At 34.5% G+C, this 24,050-nt stretch overlaps 1 protein-coding gene across 1 annotated transcript in view; it reads right to left on the bottom strand.

Annotated features, from left to right (window-relative positions):
* The window catches only part of LOC124365893 (fibrillin-2-like), a 106,022-nt gene that overhangs the window by 53,790 nt on the left and 28,182 nt on the right, over positions 1-24,050 (bottom strand). The window contains exons 2-14 of the mRNA XM_046822004.1: positions 22,791-22,873; positions 16,306-16,407; positions 14,947-15,120; positions 13,463-13,558; positions 12,488-12,682; positions 10,594-10,845; positions 9,924-10,079; positions 9,464-9,646; positions 8,463-8,582; positions 6,893-7,015; positions 5,097-5,345; positions 4,390-4,509; positions 1,140-1,355 (exon numbers count right to left, since the gene is read on the bottom strand). Of these exons, the coding sequence (XP_046677960.1) occupies positions 1,140-1,355; positions 4,390-4,509; positions 5,097-5,345; positions 6,893-7,015; positions 8,463-8,582; positions 9,464-9,646; positions 9,924-10,079; positions 10,594-10,845; positions 12,488-12,682; positions 13,463-13,558; positions 14,947-15,120; positions 16,306-16,407; positions 22,791-22,873 (2,069 nt within the window). The remainder of the gene's footprint in view (positions 1-1,139; positions 1,356-4,389; positions 4,510-5,096; positions 5,346-6,892; positions 7,016-8,462; positions 8,583-9,463; positions 9,647-9,923; positions 10,080-10,593; positions 10,846-12,487; positions 12,683-13,462; positions 13,559-14,946; positions 15,121-16,305; positions 16,408-22,790; positions 22,874-24,050) is intronic.

The following is a 24,050-nucleotide window of genomic DNA, read 5'->3' as shown; positions in this document are numbered from 1 at the left end:
CACTGCAATCTTTATCAACCAGTAGAGTGCATTCTAGTTGTTTGTTGATTGTAAGTTACAGAGTCAATGTAGAAACAGGGTTGCCAATTCACTTGGTAAATCTATGTCAATTGTTGCTTTCTTCCTTATTATCTAAATTCAAATTGAAGGGGATCTCTTTTATATTAAAAAATAATAATATTTTGAGAATGAGCATGTTATTTAATGAAGGTGAGAAAATTCACTCAAACCTTAGGATGTTTTACACGTCTTAATGTTAAATATTAGTAGTAATTTACCTTGAAAACATATCGCTTCATTAAAAAATCCCCTTTTTGGACGGTTATAGATTATTACAACTTCAACAGCATAGCAACTAAATTGCGAATGCGATTACAATACAGCTTCAACTTAGTGCTTGGAATTTATATGTACATTTTTAAAACACTGAAGAGAATCCAATATTTTTTATAATAGGTAAATAATTATAAAACATATCTCCGTCTTTTAAATTTGATTTGATATGTTAGTTACTATTTTTAGCTTTGATATTTATAGATTGAACTATAGAAAGAAAGAAATTGATTATAATATACGTACTCATCTATTACAATACAAATCACTATTCACAACAGTCAAGAAAATATTAAAATTTATATTAACAAGCACTCCTAGAATTCAACTAACTCTTAAAGTGCAGAGTACTGAAATATCCGCATTGTCGTACTTTAGTTTATTGTGTACATTCTAAGTCAGAAAAATGATACGAATGTGTGATGGGAATGTACAAATTAATTTATTTATAATTATTGGGAAGCAAATTGGATTGTGTATCACATGAAAAATCAATTAATAATCAGTGTTATTCTTTTATTGATGTTTCATTTGAAAACATTAGATGTGGCATGTGAATACAACTATAAGGCACAACTAAACTAAACATACGGTGTGACTATGTGTAAAACATGGCCACCAGAGCTGGTAGAACTTTTTTATGTGTTATTTTTCTTTCAAGAAACAGAAAATAAGCTCAACTTTGGCAAAAAAAGATTTTTTTAAATATCTAAATGCACAATAATTGAACTGAAGCCAAATTTTCTTCAGCACTTAAAGGGTTAATACTGATCAGAACTTTCACAGCAAAGTACAACAACATTTACCGTCACCGCTGTAGGTCATGCCTGGTCCATGCGGACAGAGGAGGTTGAACTCTGGGCTGTTGAGTGGGGGGCAGGGCTGACAAGGGGTACCCCATCCCATCGGCTGGTCGGGGAATATACTGCAGCAGCAGCAGCTGGATTTGGTGACCGGGGAGGTGGAGGGGGAGGTACACTGGCCATCCTTATAGCGGGCATAGCATAGGTCCCGGCGACTGTCTGTAACACCCACACTGATCAATTTAATCCAAGAACACTTGTATGAATCAGTCTCACACAGTATGAATAAGATATATTTGTTACCACATGAAGTTATCATCGATTATCATTTCTCTGTAATTTATCAGTGCTTCAAACTGCTCATAGTCAGTCGCATGTATCCTATAGAACATGTGTCTATGGTGGGACCTCAAATCAAAATCTAAATAAAATTCTCAGCCTTCAAAAAAAAGGTCTGAGAACCATCTTGCGATTAAGAAATAATGATTCAGTCAGGGAACATTTTACCACCTTAAAAATATTGACAGTATATATAACCAGTATATTTTTAATACAATCATTTATGTAAAAAATCATGAACTCAATTTTAAAACTTTTTTTGAAAAAAGGTACACTTTTACAATACTAGAAACAAAAACACCATTATATTACCTCATCATAACTAGAAAAATTTAAGAAAGGCACCACCTATGCTGGAATAATTTTTTTTTAACTATATTCCCAAAGCAATAAAGGAAATAAATTATTTAAAAACATTCAAACTATTACTAAAAGACTTTCTTCTGCAGCATGCTTTTTATTCACTAGATGAATTATATTCATTAGGACAGTCAATATAACTCTTAAACATATAATAGGATTTTAAGGTTTTTTACAATTATTTTATTATATATTTTACTATATCATATGAGGTTATACAGTATAAAGAAACACTGTTATTAGTAGTTATAATGTACTTAACACTATTTATTGTATATTTATACATACTAAATAAAAACTTTTTGATTTGATTTGAAGTTCACAAAGGTAAACATTAAATGTGTTAAAACAAATTACGACAATTTTACTATATATTGTTCTATACAATCTGTTGAATAGATAACCTTGCCATAAACTGTTATGTACTTGGTAAGGCCACAAGAAGCAATCATTTATGGATCTCAAAATGTTAATATGAGGAGATGCACACAAATTTCATGTCTGTGCTGTGCTGGGCAGACTACTAGTGTTGTATTTCTTGTGACAAGTGAGCATCACATAACTCGGTCTGTTTGTGCACAAGAACTAGTACAACTGCTTTAATAATAAAAAACATACTATAATCAGAGATATAAAAAAGTCATTTCCTTTTAAAATTGTGTAAAAAAAACTCTAGCTGCAGAGGAAGTAAGTAAAACAAATTTTAATAATAATTTAAATCCTTAATAAATAGCATATTTTTTATTTGTTCAACATTATATCTAATGATTTCAAATTGTGTAAAATAAATTTTTAGCTAACCATAGCATTTTTGGTATTTCCAATAGAATCCAAAAATCCCCAATGGATTAAATGGGGTTAAAGTTTAAAACTGTGTTGTAAATAATAAGAATTTGTTTCAAATCCAAAATGTTATTATAAAAACTTTAGCCGAGGGTAACTTGTAACACTACTGGTTACTGATACAATTACAATTATACACTAATATAGTGGCTGGTATCTTCAGAATGGCAACCCTTCTTGAGATTACAGAAACTGATCAAATATATTTGCTTAAAAATTTTATTTTTTGGTTATTTTTATTTATAAACTAAAGTACTACACTTAAAATGAAACTGAGAAATAAACGATTTATACAGTTAAGTTTTAGCAGTGCACTCAGCCTTCTGCAGAGTTGATATTCAACACATATGTGCTACTAAATAGCCGTCAATATCTGGAATCAGTCAGAACCAATCATAAATTCAGGAGCCAGAGAATTGCTGAAGTATCAGTTTTAGTAACTACTGTTCAAGTTTCTGAGATAGATTTGCGTATTTGGAATATCCAAGAATGCCAATGAACACAATCACTAGCATGCAAGAATGCTATTGTGAAATGTGAAGAATGCTAGTTTTGATAGCAGAGATCTTTTTTGCTATGTGTGGTTTTTCAGATACCAGAGGGAACTTTAAGTTTCCCAAATCAGTTCAGGTATGAGTGATTAATTTTAAAACCTATTCCAGGTTAGAAAACCAAACAGGTACCAACATCTCAATACAGATTAATTAACTTGTTTCTGTTTTATTACTCAAGATTCAATCATTCCTTGCTCATGTAACAATCCCAAATATGGGCGTTGCCCCAAAATTTGCGAATAGATTGTTCAATTTTATTTTCCCAAATTCTCAGACAACCCTACCTTTTTTTGTTCAAGAAACTGAGGATCATTCCACTTATTCATAAAAGATCGTTTGTACTACTTCCGGATATTAAGGATGGATAAGGTTGGGGATAGAGACCAACCACCACAGTCAAGATCTCATGAGGAGGGATAGTGGACACTATCTCAGCCATGTCATGTTGAAAGAAAAGGGGGCTAGCTCTGTTCCAACCTCTTTCAGTCGAACAGAGGAAGGGGTGGTATTCCACCAACCACTAGGGTGGTCAGCTGACACATCGGTTTTTGCTGTACCTGTTCAGCTGGCAAGTATAAAGCAGCCAGAAGTGAATCCTCCTGGGAACAACTCTACCTTGTTTGTTCTCTTAGGATAAGAAACTGAAAAATTTCACTTCCAAAAATTAGCATAGTCTAAAAAGGACCTTTGTACTACTTCCAGAGTGACAAAATATTCTGGATAGGTAAGGTTGGGGGTAAGTACCTCCTCCTGTTGACATCCACAAGGAAGTATTTTGGGAGCATTCATCTCAGTCATATTGCCTTGGAAGAAGGGGAAGCCAGCTCTGTGCCAGCCTCTACAGTCGTCAAAGCAGGCAGTGGGTGGCACACCCTTATTTCTAGGCTAGCAACATCCCTTAACATTTAGGAAGCCCCAACAACTCCAACAGTCATTCCCCGCAGTAGACTAGACCTGTTAATCTATCTATCTACCTTTACACACCAATATCCTGACATCTGGGTTTAGTGATGTACCACTTCTGGACATTAATAAGGTTTGCAAGATTTAAGTGAAACAATGGTTTTTGCTGTAACTGTGTAGGGTCAACTGGAAGGTATTAGACAGCCAGAAGTGAAACCTCCTCTACCTTAGTCTACATCAATGTTGATACTCACCAACACAAGAACGTCCGTCAGGACCCAGGGTAAAGCCAGGCAGACACTCACAGCGGAAGTTGCCCTGGGTATTGATACATCGGCCGTTCTGACAGGGGGAGCTCTGACACTCGTCAATATCTACACAGACGTTACAATGAGCTAACATATCACAAGTTTACTATAGACCATATTCTTTAAGGGCTGATTAAGTATACTTTCCAGACTCATGTATAATAACAATCATAAAGTGCGTTTATATTAAATACCGAACAATTAAAAATAATTTACTCTTACAACACTATTTTTCAGTGTAATATTTCATATAATATCAAAAAATTGTTTTATAATATTGTATCACAGTGAGTTACACTGCTTATTTTTCATAATTAATAACTTATTTATAATTTATACAATATTATAAAATATTTGAAAAGATAATAAAACATTGTACAGATTAGAAATATAATTAGTTCGTACTTTATAAAAAAAATTCTAATTTATAACTGCCTATGCCTGTTAATTGTAACAAAGTTAATGGCAATAACTAATCAATTTTTAGAATTTGAATATTTCATATACATTTGAAATTTTTATGTTTACATCTCCTTCATCTTATTAAAAAGAGAAATTTTTTTTTAATGTACTGGATTGACTAAAATTATTTAGAGTGCTTAACCTTTATAACACACTGCTGTTATAGGTTAAGCACCTAGGTTCATACTGACCAATACAGCTGCGGTGGTCCGGAGTCAGCTTGAAGCCCGAGTCACAGACACAACGGTATGAGCCGTCCATGTTGAGACACTTGCCGCTAGCACACATCCCAGATATGCTGCACTCATTGGTATCCACACAGAAAGCCCCGTCAGCCGACACTATGAAGCCTGGCTGGCAGACACAGCGATAGGAGCCGGGCGTGTTCTCGCAGCGACCGTTCAAACAGATCCGAGGATTCTCGTAGCACTCATCAACATCTAAAATACACAAGTTGATTCTGAGGTTGGTTCAATTGCATGTATACAGTGCTAAATTAATTTATTTTCTTCCTTAATAAAACAATATTTATTGCTAAGGTGTCTAAGCCAGTACGATCTATTATACAATGTAAGGAGCAGAGACCTCTTCTAGGATTTGTATTTGAACTGATACCGACATCAATTTTGTCTTCCTAAGAAAACTCATTGTTTTTCTGACTTGCCGATACATAAGTGACTGTACGTATTGATGTACAAGTGACTTATAATATAACATGTATTTTATTTACCAATGACATGCCTAATCTTCTAAATACCTACTGCTCTTCCTTAATGTATGCCGACGATATGACTCTTCTGCTCACTGGGAACTCTACAGAAGAACTAGCAATTGATTCATATACAGCAATATGGCTTACCAGTACTGCCACTTCAACGACCTAGTAGTCAATATGACCAAGACCAAACAACTGACATTTGGTAGAAGACGAGATGAAATTGCAGCTCTTCCAGAAGTTGACATGCAACCCAAGGCAAAATTTCTTGGTGTAACAATTGACGAAACTCTTCCATGGACTCGGCATGTTGACGACCTTTGCAAGAAACTTAACACCAGCCTCTTTGTCATTAAAAGAATTAAGCACATCAGTGATTTAAACACTGGAAAGACAACTTATTATGCCCTTTTTGAGTCTCATCTGAGGTACAGCATTGCTATATGGAGAGGCACTACAGTCACTAACCTACAGAGACTTCTCCTGATCCAGAAGAAAGTAATAAGAACTCTTAGAGGCCTGGGACCGAAGGACAGCTGTCATGAAGGTTTCAAGGATCTTCGCATCTTGACAGTTGTGGCCCTCTACATCCTGGAAGTGACTATGTTTGCCGACATGAATGAACTCCCTCGGGGAACAGATGTACACCAGTACAACACTCAACATGCTGACAACTTCATCCTGCCAGCACACCATCTTTCACTGTATGGGAGGAAGCCGTCATACATGGGACGCAAGCTTTACAACCTGCTGCCAACCGAGATAAAGACTCAGAAGGGGAAGAACCTGAAGATGGCACTGAACAGATGGCTGGTGACCAGGCCGTACTACACGCTGGAAGAATATCTACATGAAACATGACTATCTTAGACATCAAAACTGCTCAACTCTAACTTACATTAACTTTAACACTGTGTATTTTGACGCCAATACATTTCTCTACAAAAATTGTAAATAGAGATTTTGACTTTGACTTACCGATGCATGAGTGTGGCCAGTGGGAGACAGTATGAAACCATTGTCTCACCTGAACTTGAAGGACCCGTCCATGTTAATGCAGACACCATTGTAACACTTGCCTGTTTGTCTCAGTGATCATATCAATATCGATGTACAAGTGACTTAACAATGCATGAATGACCGGTAGGAGACAGTATGAAACCGTTGTTACACCTACACTTTAAGGACCCGTCCGTGTTAATGCAGAGGCCATTGTAACACATGCCTGTTTGTCTCAGTGATCATATCAATATCGATGTACAAGTGACTTACCGATGCATGAGTGGCCGGTGGGAGACAGTATGAAACCGCTGTTACACCTGCACTTGAAGGATCCGTCCATGTTAATGCAGAGGCCATTGTAACACATGCCTGTTTGGCTGCATTCATCATGATCTGAAAAAAAGCAAGAACTTCATTATTACCACAAAATATGTATTGGGTATGATTTATTAACTTAAGATTAATTAATTATAAATTTAACAGTATATATTACAAGGACAATCCAGAAAGTCGATTATGTTTTGATACAAAAAACGAAATAAAAAAGTTGTATTTTATACATTTGAAAGTGACACTAAAATACTATTTTTCAACATAGTCACCATACAAATTTAGGCACTTATATAGTGGTGAACTAGTTTCGAAATTCCAGAGATATAAAATTCTGCCATCTGAGACTTCAACCAGGTAGTCACACTCTCCCACAGTTCCACGTCGTTATCAAAGCACTGTGTTGCAATTCACCTGTTTTACCCAAGTCTCGTCTCCTGTAAAGATTCGTTCGGGCAGCAAGTCACCATCTTTTTCTTAAGTATCCAAAAATGTTAATGAAACAGCCATATGATGATTTTTATCATGTCATTTTTAAACTTAATGCATCACTGACGCACTTCAACTTGAATAATCACATCATTCCCATAAACTTCACAGGGTTGGTGATAAATTTCAATAAGTTTATTTTGCCTAAGCAACCAATAAACTAACCAAACAACCTAACCGCATTACTGACTGCATTTCACAACTCATGGGATTTTCAATTGCATCATACATTTTAAACTGCTTCTGTAAATCAACAAAGAACGACAGTAACCTCTCACTAGCACGGCTGGATAACCATTGAATGGAGAACCACCTGACACAAAATGGCTACAATGGTTCTGCTCTTAGCGGCTGCAGAGCGAAACATAATCTACTTTCTGAATAGTCCTTGTACATAATGAATTGTTCATAATGATAATAGGTGTTCTTAATTATCATTTTATTTTATAGTACGTGGGTTTGATTTTTATTTATAATGTTAGTTTGTTATTTAAACAAATAGAAATTTTAATTTAAAAACTAAAATGTTTGCAAAACAAAGATTTTTAAATGTATTAAATTAGTGAGTTGTAGTTGTACCATTGTATTACAGTGTACAAAAACACTTGTAAATTTTGACATTTAGGTATATTCACCAGGCTCTCCACATATTTTCACTAATAAAACTAACCATTCTAACCTTATTTCTGGAGCTTGATGTTAAAGAAGTTATGGTAAAAGCTTTTCTTATTTTCCGTTACTAACAAAGGCATGACTAACATATAAAGAGAACTTTGTCCTCTTAAAATATTATCTAGAGTGTCTCTAGTCATCATAGAGTTTTAGAAACTTTTCCATTTTCATGATGTGGAATTGATACAAACACATACCTGTTACGTTGTATTCACAAGCAATATTTAAATATAGTCGGGATAGTGTTAAGTTGAATTAGTTAAGTTAAACTCAGTTGAAGTATTAATTAATAATAAATTATATGCCAAAATAGCAGTAAATCTATATTACAGATCTCAGTTCAGCTTACCAATACAGAGTCTACCATCGGAGGAGACGTCGAAGCCAACTGGACAGTGGCATGTGAAACTGCCTGGCGTGTTGGTACATTGCCCTCCTTGACAGAATCCCTGCCTGCACTCGTCCACATCTGCAATACAACACTCACTTACATCACATGTGAAGTTATTCTTTCTACTCATGTCATAAAAATTAAAGTTTATTATACCTTATGTTAGTGGTCAAGAGACCTTTATGAGTGACTTGTTAGCACATAATAATTTATGACTGTACTGAGCTCTCAGCTTGGGCCTAGCTTACCTTTGTAATGTAAACAAACCATAATAGGAGCTCAAGTCAAATAGTCAAATTTCATGTGCACAAAAGATATAAACGAATAAAAATATCACAAAAATATATGCCATTAAAAAGTTTTTATCACGTTTTTGAGAATAATTTATGAATTATACAGTTTTACATTACAAAATTAGAAACATATATGAATATACATACGTATACAGGGTGTCTTAAGATTCCCACTCCTTCATTTGGACATTTTTATAAATGGCGATAAATAGATTTACTTCAGGAGATTGCTTATGTGACAAATAGAGTTTTTTAAGCATGAAAAATTTCAACTGCTCTTCTGAAATGTGAGGTGGTTTGGGGTAAGTAAAGAAGTGTTTAATAGAAACCAAAGCTTTGTTGAATATCTGATCTCAGAAGACGGTTTAAACTAAACAACTTCTTGCTGGCAAAGATGTGGCAGTGGCCAGCAGTACTGCCTATCCAAGAGAAAATAGTTATGATTTCTTTATAACTCTTTTTATTTGTAAATATACCACAGTGGAACACTATACAAATGTAAGACTAACTGTAACTGTTGTTTATTGCCTATTATAAAAAAAAGATACCTATAAAAAACAACTTTGGTAAATACTTTATTCCTCTATTTAATTTAGAACACTAAACTGATTGATACAATAAAGTTTTAGCGGAACAACAAAAAGAAGTAGAGAGAGTTTGACTGGCCTTCACACACTTGCGACTGGCCCCTGGACACAAAGCCAGGATGGCAGCGACAGATGTAGCCGTCAGGAGTGTCCACACAGTCACCTCCGCCACAGATGAGTGGCCGCAGTGCACACTCGTCTATAGCCATCGGGGGACCTCCACCATTCCCTCCTCCCCCACCACACAGCTTCTTATATCCATCTGTAACACCGCCACACACAATATACACATTATGTATGAATTAATATACCCGAAAGCCAAAGGTTATTACTAATGGATAGGAAAATCTGCTGGCTTACATTGAAAACTTCCTTCTAGGCTCCACTGATTTGAAAGAAACACATAAAGACGCAGGAAAGTACAAATATTTAGAAATTTTCAATTGCACTGTAATATCTATCAACCAGTAGAGAGCACTCTACTTCTAGGTACAGACAACTGGTGAAACAGTAATAACACAGAAAGTTACAGAACTCACCTTCACCGGATCTGGGACACAAGTCACAATCATCGCCCCACGCCTGGCCCATGTTCATGCCGCAGCAACAGTCACGACGCGAGAGTCTCATGGATAACTCATTGTGACAGATTCCTCCCGATGTGACACTGGTGAAACAATTGCCTTGTCGAGCATCTGAACACAATGTAATTCACTATTAGTTGTTAGCAGATAAACACAGTTTCTTATAAATAGAAAACTTCCTTGAATAGATCAAAGGAAACTTCATTGTTATTAATAATACTTTGTCTAAAAACCATATTGTACTTATGAAAGGTATTTTTATGAATAAAAATCTGTGTATTGTGGGTTTTATTTTATGTGAAGCGTTACGATTAAATATTTCAAACGTCCACTTAAATATATGGTTGCCACTTATTATTAAATAAAAAAAAAAATAATCTAAAATACAAAATATATATAGTTCAAATTGTTTGAATTATTAACCTCAACACAGAGTACACTTCCACTGAAACATTTACATTTGATGTTTTTATTTATAACATATATTTACAAGTACCCACTCTTACTAAACTATTAAATCAAATTATAAGAAAACGTTTGTGGTTGTATTAAATACAATTATTTTACGTGAAGTGTTAAGATTAAATATTTTAAATGTCTACTTTAATACATGTTTGCCATTGACCTATACAGTTCTTGCGGTCCTGGGTGGGTATGAAGCCCGGGTTGCAGACACAGTAGAAGCTGCCATCCGTGTTGACACAGCGGCCATCCTGGCACGTGCCGGGTGTACTAGTGCACTCGTCTAGATCCCTACACTCGTTGGTCTCCAGGTGGCGCCGGTGTCCTGCTCCACACTCGCACTCGAATGAACCGATGGTGTTGATACACTTGCCCCCCAGACACAGACCAGGGATCGCCTCACACTCATCTATGTCTGCAGACAGATAAGTCCAGCAATGTTAATTACATGGAGTCAAATCAATTACAAAATTACAAATTTAAACAATCACAGAATATTGATATAATAGCATTGTGAAAATACTTTAAAAACGAGGAAAACATAACAAGAGTAAATGGCTGTAATATAATTTATCAATTGTCACAGCTTTGCATATACTGATTTTGATTGTCTGTATTTTTGCAATCATCCTGAATCTTTGAAACAAAGGGAGGCCCAGACTAAAAGAGGTTTAAGATATCAAATCACTAAAACTTTAAGAGAAGGTTGGCAATAATGAAGGTTCAAATCCTGATTTGTCACGGTCACTGTTATCAGTACTGTCCCGATGACCCCCACAGCATGATATCTAGATACTGCAAATATAGAAGATAAACAACATATTTATAAAGAGTTGATCAAGTACAAATGATTGGTGTCAAACAGAAAGTAAATATTACAAACTACATTTTGATCTACATAGATTCTATGCAGCCAAAATACAAAAATAGTAGGTTATCAAAAAAGTGCCATATATACAACATAATAAGTACATTTTTTGTAATACCAAAAACCTTCCTCTAAATAAAATAAAGTACTTCTAAAATGAACTTTGTTCCTTATATTTTTGAATTCATACACATGTATAAATGTTGTATTTTCGAAAAATGTAAAAATGTTTGATTCTTGCTTAACTTGGGTTATTCAAATATTTCAGATTGTGATTTACATAACGTATATCCTCCCCCTCCATTTTAAGGGCAAAAACATTATTACGTTATCAGAGATATGTCCCAATTGCTCCTTATTTTATAATAATTATGGATTACACTTAGTTTAGACAATGTATAATTAATCTCTTACAAATACTGAAACATCTTTACAAATAGGGTAATTTATTGTCCAAGCATCATTAAACACAAAAGTAATGCTCTGATGGAAACAACCTGTACCCTGACATGTATCTCTCTGTACAATTAAGATTGTACAACACCCTAAATGATTACATCCAATCAGAGTAAACTTAGATTCTATAGTTTCTCATCTACTAATTAATCAGCATATTAAAAGATAAGTTAAATTTAGATAGCAATGAAATAACATTGGCAGTGGTTTTATGCATTAATGTTGTATTCAGAAGTTAGATTTAGGAGCCTAAAATGAAATTGATCATCTCATAACTATTACTCTGGTGTGGATTAATTATTATCTAACCAATCAAACTTTTCCTTTTTAATTTTTTTTCTTTTCTATCATTGTTGAACGAACATTTTTGTTTTCAATTGAAAATGCATAATAAATATAATTTTATGTAAAACAGAGGGTTTTGTGACAAATGTAATCTAGTGAGGCAATGTTATAATTTTTCTCCTACCATTTTGGGTCCTACCAACCAACCAATAAATATGCCACTCTAGGTTATGTAAGATGGCATAAGATGTAAGATGTTAAGACACGAGATTTGTGTATGCATTTCCCACAAAATATACCTCCAGGTATGGGATCATACCAATAACAATAAAATAATAAATATAATGGTAAACTGACCTGACAAACTCGTGTGAATCTGACTTTAAAAATAGCACTAAACAGTATAAAATCAATAAAAATAAAATAAGCATCTCTTAGTTAGACTCACCAACACATTGGCCGCTGTGAATGTTCTTAAGATAGCCCTCGTCACAGGGTAGCGTTGACGGACACTTCTCGCAGGGGTGTCCCCAGGCCTGGCCGACCGTAGCACAGCACAACTGCTTGGTGCAGACAACACCGGCCAGTTGACCCTGGCACATGTCGTTCACCACTCGTTGGAAACACGGGCCTGTCCGGTAATCTAGCACAGTGATAATCACCAATTAGTGATAAATGTTTGTGATTATAATTTTGATTTGGAATCCTCACTTTTAATAACTTTCTGACAGTTAACCTCTAGCAAGGCTTTGAAACCTGGATTCTGTTATATCTCTACAACAATCAATCAACCCTGACAACTCTTTCACTCGCACATCCATGTATGAGAGTTCTCATAAACTGTTTCATAATTCATTCATTTGACTTGTTTGTTATAAGATTGTGTAATACCTTAAGGTCTTCTTTGAATTTGTGTAGGTGTCATTTCCAAATGCCTTAAAACCTTCTTTTAATAGTGAGCATCAGAATCCAACACCTTTCTACATTTAAGAACTTGTGTAAATAAATTATGTAGTATGGTTGAAATATTTTGGTCAAGTAAAAAGAAAGAAGGGGGATATAAAACATAGAAATGTTTAGAGTACGAAAAGCACAACAAAAGACCAAGAAACTGATGGGGTAAGTGAGTGAAGAAGAATTTTGTGAAGAAGGAAGACAGCATGTAGGAAAGAAAATCATAAAGGGTAAGATGGAGAACATTATGTACCAATCAAAGCACAGAGAAATGCAGGAATTTGTTTTACCTGATTAATTTATAAGCGTTTTAGAGGAGTAAAGGAGATGTATAGATATGAGAGTTGGAAACAATTTTTAAAATATTACTGATAGACTTTATTAATTAGTTTAAATTCATGGAAGATCTATAAGAAAACATGTAAACAACAACTAAGCCTACTTATAATTACCTATATTATTAACTCACCAGCTTCACATCTTCTGCCAGTAAAACCATACACACAAGCACAGCGATCTGGACCAATACAACGTCCAGCATTAAGGCAAGGTTCACGGCACACCGCTGAAATACATCAGGAATTAGTGCAAAATCTCCAAGGCAGAGTAAGTGTGCAAAGATAAGCGACCCTAAAAATGACTAAAAGAACCAACTCATCTTGCTCTTCTCTATATTAAATTATTTGCTTAAACCATACATAATCAAAAGTCTGTTTTAATATATTATTAATAATGGATAATTCGGAAGAATAACAAGTTTCTTATAAATTTATGTTTTTGCTAAGTATAACGAAGAACTACAAAATTATATTTTAAGAAGTTTTATCTATTGTTTTCTACAGGCGAGAAATCTTAAACAGATTAACACATTTAATTGTTAATAATACAATAAACACACAAACATGATAACACAACAGAGAATTTTTACACACCTATAATCAAGAATGAAATAAAACACACAAATAATGCTGTGTAAATACCAAAATTAAGAAGTAATAAAAGTAGAGTAAAGGATATTTTATTTTACCAGGTGAAGTTAGAGAAAGCCCTCTGTTACACCACTATCCTAATAAAATATATTATCTTGTTTGAACAAGATATTTTTAAACACCAAATGGTATAAATTAAATTTTTACCAGCTTTGAATTCAATAATATTAGTTGCAGACATATAAACTTCTAGTTTCAACTTAACAAGTGTGGTAATTTGTGAAGCACTGAATTATTCAATACAAGTCTTCAGAGTAACCAGATGAGATGTGTGTTATATTAATTATATGTACATTGTCTATAAATTATCAAATGTACAAGTTATAGCATCTGAATAATGTAAATGAAATTTAAATACCTGAAGTTCAGTTTCTATCTCATATAAAACTTGCAAAAATCTTCTCTTTGCTTCAAATTCCACGCAAATCTCACAAAAATGTAACTAAAACAATAACTTTTTTGTTCTCTTTGGGCAAGAAGCTTATAAATTGCCATTAGTCCTGTAAGAACCTTTGCACTGCTTCTGTAGTGACAGGATATTCAGGATGGGTAAGGTTAGGGAGTAGGGGTCACCTTCTATCAAGATCCATGAGGAAGAATTAGGGCACTACATAAAGTCATGTCTCCCCGGAAGAAGGGGAGGCCAGCTCTGAACCAGCCTCTCCAGTCAAAGTAGGCACGAGGTGGCACACCTTTGTTGAGGCTAGCAAGAACCTCTGAAGTTAGGGAACAAACCCCACAAACTCCAACAGTCATCTCCCAAAGTAGACTAGACCTATCGAATTGCCCATGAACCCCAGAATCTCAACATTTGCGGTTAGTGATGTGCCACTCCTGGACATCCATAAGGTTGCCCAGATTTAAGTGACACATCGGTTTTTGCTGTGCCAGTGGTGGGTTTGACTGGAAGGTATAAACCAGCCAGAAGTGATCCCTGTTGGGTACAACAACAACAATAACTTACCCTCTGTGCAAAACTCCCCCTGGTACCCAGGTTTACAGACACACTTGGAAGCGATGCATGTGCCTCCGTTGTGACATGGCCCTCGGCAGCCTCCACCAGACTCTCCTCCGTTAACTCTACTGCCAGGCTGTATCAATGGGGCTCCATTCCCTCCATTCACTTTCCCTCTGTCTCCTGTGGAACACACGTAGGCCTAGCAAATATTAGACCGCCCGCTTATAATGGCTCTATACTATTGTTTATAAATTGTTTACAAATTATATTCACAAAGTAAGAAAAGCCTTATTTATTCCAATTGTATTTTTAAAATGCCTTGGATAAAAATAGTAAGTACAATCTTAATGAACCTAAAATGTTTGATTTACAACAAAAAATATAATCTTATAAAGCACAATTACATTCAATTGTAAGAATAATTTCTTTGCTTCTAAGATCCATTGTATCCCAGGTGGGTTGGAAACTATATCACTGTTTTATGCAAACCTGAATAACATGCATAATTAATCCGTCATTACAGAATACAAACTTTTGTTTAATTTTATGTCAGAATCCATGAATCCGTTTCTTAAGAACACTGTTATTTCAAACTGATTATATTTACAGACAACAGCTTATTAGGCCTAGTATTATGATGCCTAGAAATTTCATTAGTTTTAATAATAGTAAGAGTAATGAATATATAGTAGTTCAAGGAAGAAGATAAATTTATTATTATTATTTATATAAATATATTATTATTTAATGATATGGCAATGTTTTATTATCAACATTGTTGACTGAGCGCAAACAAAGAATTTCTGCGGATTAGTTTTAAAAGTTAGTATATTCTTCCTTACGTCCACATAATTAAGGAAAATTTAAATTAATATGGTAATTATAGAGAATGACTCAATTAAAGGCAATAATAAAGCAATAAATTGTGAAATGGATAAAATAAGTTTCAATGTGCAAGGATTCCAGTTATCTGTAATCCTAATTTGTAATCCAGTTAAAGTATTCCACACTGACCAAGTACAAGTAAATCGACCCTGTTAATTTTTTGGGCATAGTTCAGTAATAAGTACTCTTAAATAATTGATATAGGCCTAACTAGATTATCAGTCGGTAATAATTTGAATAGCCTAGTCTGTTGAACCTTATGAAGATTTGAATTTTGAAAACTCCATATGGTCTTATGTTTTAACACTTTGTACAACAGAATGGACTTCCCACAGAGGTAAAGGATGTAATTTCCCTCCTTATCAAGCATGGCTGAGCAGTGGGTACACAACAGATTGAGGTATAGCAATTAATAGTATAAATCTTATCCAAAAATAAGTTATAGTAATTTATGAGTAACATTCTTTGACTACAACTTACCATTCTGTTTTTGATTACAGGTTGGTTGTAGGTTGCCATCCTCACAGAGGCAGACGTTAGGTTTAACACACCGACCTCGACCACATTTTCTTATACACACAGCTGCAACAAGAGCATAGCACAGTAATGAGAGGGTCAACTGGAAGAAAACAATACTACAACAATATTTTCTTCCAATACACAAATGTCATAAAGTCGTAATTGGTTTCTTATGACATTTTTACCTCAACGTCCATTGATTATCACCACAAATAAATCACTAACCAATTGAATCATTTCGAAAGCAAGTTGCAGTCTTATGAATAGCACAGTCAGTCAATTTTTACTCTAAATACAAAACGTAAATTCAATTAGTCCTTCAATTCCTGATTCCATAGTGTAATGTTAACCTATTGTAACCTTGGACTTGTGTAATGAAAACATTGAAAACTGAAAAACAACATTCAAAAGAACGGCGCGCCGAGACGTCAAAGCCGAATCGTACAGCCATATAAATAATGAAGCCACAACTGTATTGTTTTACTATAAGTAACAAATCCATCAAATGTTAAAAAAAGAATCCAACATTGTTTTGGGGATTTTGAATAAGTAGTGAATGCTGAATTGGAAACTTGTGCGCAACATCTCTCGCTTTGCCGTGTTTGAAGTTCTGATACAATTATTCATATTTTCAAATGTTGACAGCTAAATTAAAGCGCGCGGCGTAATTTAAAAACTCCTCTTTGCATACATGGAACAGTCAAAGACAAGTATATTACGTCATAAAACACATTATAACTTGATCTTAAATGGCTAATTTGAAAATTACTCGATAATACCTAGGTTGGTGATATCTAAATCAGTGTTGAAATTCACGATGTAGTACTTTAACAGGCCTTTTCTGGTGGATGAGGAAAGAATTTATGGATGAGGAAAGAAATTATGAGGAAAGAAGGCTGCTAGAGAAGTATTAGAGATAGGAATGCGGCTTTCTTTTCACAATGTTCATATCTAGACACGTTTACTATGCAAGCACAAAAATGTAGTTGGAGAGCAACTGCTCAGAACATCCTTGAAACATTTTATGACTGCGATTGTCTAAGAATGTGTCTGCACACTATCGTGCATAGTGGAGGTGAATTATATTTTTTACTACCTGAGTTGTATTATTCATTTGTATGATGCTTCGCATATTATTTGTACAAGTCAGCATCCCGCTAGTTTACACATAAAATAACTTTGACTTAAAAAGAGAATAAATCTTGCATCCATATGGACATTGTGTGCCGGAAATTTGAGCAAAGCCAGCTCTGTTCCGTAATGCATACATACCGATGTCTTGCTAAATATTTTGTTCAGACATGCATTCAATTTGAAGCCATGTTTAATTATTTTCTGTAAACACCGTTTATTTCGTTCACCACAAGACAGAGCGCAACCACAACGTTTCAAGTGGCAACAGGTTTTAGCATTGGATTAAATATCTTCTCATATACTATTTAATAATGTAAGGCGATCAATTTAAATGAGCGAATTGCTTGGGCTCAAAATGTCCTTTTGACTTACTCCTGATTGTAGAGAACTGTAATTTATAAATTATAAGTATTAATAGTGGAATACTGCACTGTATTGTTACATATGGCTTGAAACCAATGCGGATTCCGCAGAATATACGTGGATTTTGCGTATTTTAGATGTTGAAGTTAAGACCTAAATGTTAAGATGTTTAATGAACAGTTCCCGCCAAAATATAGAGGGGGCTATGAAAGGATGTGTACATCCACTGTTTTGCAGGTTGCCACATATCAGAGATTGCTGCTCACGTGATCAAAGGTTACGGTACCATAAAACTCACGAGACTATCGCATAATCGTTAATAACCACACACACTGTACCTATTTACTGTGTGTGACGTGGTAGCCGGACTTGGACAGTGGCGCAGGAATGTTTGTATAACACTAATGTGATATACTATAAACTGTATGTATTATGAAAATGAGGCTCCGTTTAGTCATTTGCATAGTTCTGTATATACTGTAAAATATCGAGACAACAGTCATTACTGCTAGTTATGCCCCAAAAGTATGTTGTCATCGCAAGTCGTATTGTCTTCTCGTCGTGAATAACCGCTTGGCATAGAATCTGATCACCATAAGGTATGGAGTTTTTCATATAATAAATACTTTGGCTGCTAATATATCACAGACAACTTTATCCGATACAATCATATGGACATTTTAGATTATCTTTCACCTATTTCATGAATAGGAATGGGACGACCTAAACATTTACAACATTGAGAACATTATTATTCTTTGTGTTTTTACTACCTTGCCCATTTTAATGAAGTTTTTCAATTGGTAACTTTTCACTTGTTTCATTTTGTTCCGGGTGATTTGAAAAATAGGCTTCCGTAATCGGTTTCTTTCCTTAGCTCACAATCTGTTTGTCAGAAGAACACTTAGGGTTACGTTCAAGTGACACCCGTGTTCCTGGAGCGCAACTCTCAGCAAATGAGAGGGTGGAAAACATTGGTGGTATGATGGGAGAGGGTGCGTGTGGGATTGTAGAAGGTATCGTACAATTACGTGAGAAAAGTTTCACGTCACACAGACACATTACAAATCAGTGAACTCATTCACGAATCAAAATTAAATTTTCTAACTGCCTAATTAGAAGTTATATCCACCTCAGACTCCTATTACTTATAACTCTTGTTATTTTACATAAACGCCTTCATAATGCACCCTAGAGGCTAACGAAGGAATTACTTTTCCCTACGACATCAGAGTTGGTGATAAAGTTGTGAACATTTCCATAAGAAATACATTGCAGCAAAGACATTTTACTTATTAAAAATAAAAACCCTGTTAATGTGTTATTCGCAGAATTAATGAACTCATTTATGTAATGTGGAATTTACCAAGTATTCTAAAATCAGGTAGCTATCCTAATTATTTATTTAAAAATGGAATAATTCCACTATGAATAAATTCAGTAAAATGTAAATTTTTACTTGCTGTGATCGCCTATTAATCCATACAATTCAGTTAACCTTTTGCTGGAGTCCAGTAACTGGCCAATCAAATCTAACCAGATTACTTGAAAATCAAGAGCCCAGAACACCCCTGATTGCCCAAGCTTTTCTAGAAGCTGAGTAAAAGAATAAGTAATATTACATTTGTATTTCAAATTCCGTAAAGATTTAGAACTCGTTATCTATCGAAAATATCAAAATCGTCATAATTAATATTGAATTTGAGGCAACAAATTAATGAGATGTTGGGCGAAAAGTTACTAGTAATTTGATTGTTAAAAACTTCAAAGAAAGGCAAAATTCAAAAGTTTTTATAAAAACTTCAAAAACTTAAATACATATAGAGACTTATTAATCCTTAAAATAAGGCACTCCATAATGGTAGTATGGCAAACAATAAAGGCGTAAGGATGTTTAAGATTAGGTATTTTTCTATATGTGTTGCATCAATACAGCCGGTTCTTAATTCATGACATTTTTACAAAATGTTAATTTTAAACTGCCCACTCTTTAACAGTTTAACGGTTCACCTTTCTAAACACTAACAGACTTAGTAGTTATCATCACTAGAAAAAAATTGGTTTTTGTAGCGCAATCGTGTTTGAAGCCAAGGTCAGTAATACGACTAAGCACCAAAGACACTTTTGATCCTTGTGATGAACAACGGTGTGGATCAAACAGGAAACAAAATTAATTACACGTTGTATTTAATTTGTATTAAGTAATAACTCAACATAGTAATAATGTCAAATCTAAATATAAAAACAACTGTGTATTTTTTCAGTTACTTCTATTGAAACAATATAAAAGTTTGAGGTTAGTTCACGGAAAAACTTGAATTGTGCGCCATGTTATATTTCAGATCTGTGTTATAAGTTAACAAAACAATCACTTTAAAGAACCAACTTCAGTATAAAAAAACAGTTATTATTTGTGCAGTATAATAAAAAGGGGTATTTTACACAGGAACTACAGGAACAGTTGTTTTTCGGTTCACACTGCACAGAAACATTGCTTACACACTTACATTCTTTAAAATATTTCGGTTTCGCTCTCGAGAGCTATCTTCAGTCAACGAGTTGGAGGCAGAGAGGACTAAGTGTAACATCGCCTCTATAATAAAGACGTTTGTCATTTCATTTTTAATTTGAAACAAAAGTTTCATACAACACTTTTTTTATTAAATATACGAAGGAAAATTTTAAATCGATTTAAATTCAGAAAATTTTTCTCTCAAAATATATTTTTCGTATCCCGTAACGGAAATTGTTTAGAGATTTAGGGATCTTCAGAATATATATTGAGCTTTGAAATTGAAATAAAACCTGCCATTTTTAGAGACCCCGGGCTTGGTACAGCAACACAGACAATAGTGTTGATTGTTTCTTTCAATGAACATCAATCAGTCAATGAGTAAAAGAATGCTCGTAATCCTGATATAAATTATGGCACTCCTTTTTTACTGCTGGGTGATATTGTATGGAAATCAAGCAGACTGCAGTCGAACAATCAGAGTGGAACGTCTGCAGATCTGAGTCATCCCGGAAGTTCATTTGGTAGAATCAACGTAGCATTTATGAATTTGAAATTGGCGCCACGTTGTCGATGCCGGAAACAACTACTTTCTTTATCTATTGAACTAGGGAGGGTACTAACCACAATCCAGAGAGTGCGGTAATTTCGGCATATCAATGGACTTTCAGCTACATGTAATTTTACATATGAGTGAATGCTACATATTTAGAAGAACGCTTTCTATAATTTTTCTAACATTAAAAGGGGAAAGTTTTCAAAAATTGAAGCACAGTACAATTTAGATTAAAACTTCTGAATAAAAGAAAAAAGAGTTAGTAATGTTCATTGCTCGTAGGTACTATACAATGGCTAATACTATGTTTGGCTAACTACAAAAACGCTAGAAAAGGCTTAAGTGTAGGTAATGCGGCGCCCAAGAACGTAGTCAGAAAAAGCTTTTGGGAGGGGAGGGGTCCAGACAATTTTTTCCCCGTAGTGGACAGAGAGTAAGACCCCATTTTGTTCCTTAAAAAGTTCTTGACCTGTTTCTCTGTTGAGAACGATCTTTCAGCAGTACATGTCAGTAATAGTGAATTGTTTAAATAATAATATTCGTTTACCGAAAAAGTAAGTGAAAAATTGAAAATTTGGGGGGTCCGGACCCCTTGGACCCCCTCGCTGGCTACGTCCTTGGCGGCGCCTACGCTCCGCTAGGCGCTCAGTTTGATTAATTACCATCAGGACCAACGCATTCGTGCAAAACAGTTCCCCCCCCCTCCTAAACATTTCGTGAGATGAAGTTTAATAATAATTGCTGTTGACTTTTGAATCATCACACGCGGGGACAAAAAGTGTAATAGATCAATCTAGGCTCCCTGTAACATATAAGGACTGTTGTTACCCTTAGGTTTGTTTATTGTTACTAACGATGGACGATTTGAAAGGAAAACAGGAGTAAGGACATTTCACACAGTTATATTTTACAATAACTATACGACGGTTCGAGCCATTGTGTCTACACTCTTCTTGAAGTGTAAGATCTGAAGAACTAACTTTAGAGCATGAAAAGAACGTAAGAAAAATTCAATACATAGCGATCAGACTGGTCTGAAAATCGTCATATGAATAGTAAGATAAAAACAACTTGAGAGTTAGCGTAAAATGACGTAGTGTTTTCCCCATAAGAACAATATTAAACCTCATGCAGTCTTACGACCGTATTTTCGATCGTAGCGTCGTGGAAGATCTCATTTTGAAGATATTTTTAATATAAATCCAAATGCTATTTTATTTTTTCGATACTTTATAGGTTATTCGATAAAATAACGAATTGTGTTCTACTTCATCGTTTAGATATTCAAAGATAACACACTTTACAAAGAAAACTATAATGCGGCTGGATGTGTATTAATTGTATATTTTAAATGAGAAATCTACTACGCTAAGATTGAAAATAAGGCCTTAAAATTGCATACGTTTAACATTCACTGTTCTTTAGGGGAAACCCCAAGGTCATATTTACTTTGTTCGTGAAGAGAATGTTGTAAAAGAAATTTTCTTGAAGCAAGTGAGTAATCGTGGATATGGAGGGAGGTGCTCTGATACGTTATGAAATATGGTGCAAAACACGTCTCCAAGACACCAACCAATCCAAATTAACTAATTGCTAAGGCATTAGGCGTTTTACTTTGTATGTTAAATTAGTAATGATGGGCGTATGAACTATTTTATATTCCAAATATATTTTTAGACAAGTAGTAATATACATAAGTTTCTTTCTTACTATTTTTTCTTTTACATTTTGCCCAGCTTCACTTGCCACCCGCAGGTCCTTTCTGCTTTGTGCACTTGCATCGACGGCCGTACCGGTTCTGATAACTATCTTAAAATACGTAATGGGAATTTTAACTACAGTTAGGTTATGTTACGTTAGGTTAGGTAACCTAATACTTACGTATAATGCAAAGACCCGTCGCCGGTTTCATCGACCAGCCAGGACAGCAGTAGTTACGATACCTGCTTCTACATACATTCGGCCTGCAACACATGCATACATAATTAACTATATATTCCATGTATGTAACTAGAACAGCCTGTACCCAACACTGTTGCCATTTTAAGTGTATGAAAAATTACTGATCCGTATCAACAAATGGGAACAGCTGATAGTCATAAGCAATATGGCAACACCGCCTCAAACGTCATTGGACTATGTTGGTGCGGTCTGCTCTAGTAAAAATATTAATAAACAAATAAATCTTTGCTAACATGTGGCATACACTATTACAGCTCTCCCAATTCTACATTTCCACATGGAATCAAAATCAAATTAATTTTCTACAGAAAAACCATACGAAATCTGTTTTATGTCATTTAAAAACCTTTAGTTACAGTGCATGTAAATGATAACATTCAGTTAAACTTGGCAAACAATTTATAAATATATTTTTATGAGCCAATCAAATCATTCTTTATTCATATCTATGATATATTTGATTTACAACTATTTAAACTAAAATTTCAAGTTTCTGTGGAAAATTATATAAATAACATTTACAAACAGAAGTTCATAAAAACATCATACTATTTGTGGCCTCTGTAAAGGTTTTAATTTAATTTAATAACAATTTAAAAGTATATCCTTCCTAACTCTTCATTGGAAATTGTTACAGAAATTAAAATTCTAATTGACCTTAATAAGTAAAAACTGCATGAAAGTATAGGTGAGATTTTTTTGCAGTTACGATTATTTTACTTTATACGCGTTTTCGTGTAGAACTTGTTAGCAAAAAACTCTATTTGAAGATATGCTTGTATATCCAAACACACACACACACACACACACACACACACACACACACACACACACACACACACACACACACACACACACACACACACACACACACACACACACACACACACACACACACACACACACACACACACACACACACACACACACACACACTTGCTATGTTTTTATAGGTATTTGAAGACTAGCTATTGTAATTAAACTCGAGTAAGGCCTGGGATAGTGCATAGAAGTGAGGTAAGAAACATAAAAACAATTAATACTGCAATTACAAAACTCATTAAAACTGTGTCAACAAAATAAGATGCGCAATGTAAATTAGAACATACAGATTATGCTGTAGTCATTATCTCTTAATCAAAACCCTCCTCCAGTGCTAAAGTCAGGTTTATCGTTGTG

This window comes from Homalodisca vitripennis, chromosome 7, assembly GCF_021130785.1.
Source record: "Homalodisca vitripennis isolate AUS2020 chromosome 7, UT_GWSS_2.1, whole genome shotgun sequence".
Taxonomy (NCBI): domain Eukaryota; kingdom Metazoa; phylum Arthropoda; class Insecta; order Hemiptera; family Cicadellidae; genus Homalodisca; species Homalodisca vitripennis.
This window is presented reverse-complemented; position numbering and strand designations above follow the sequence as displayed.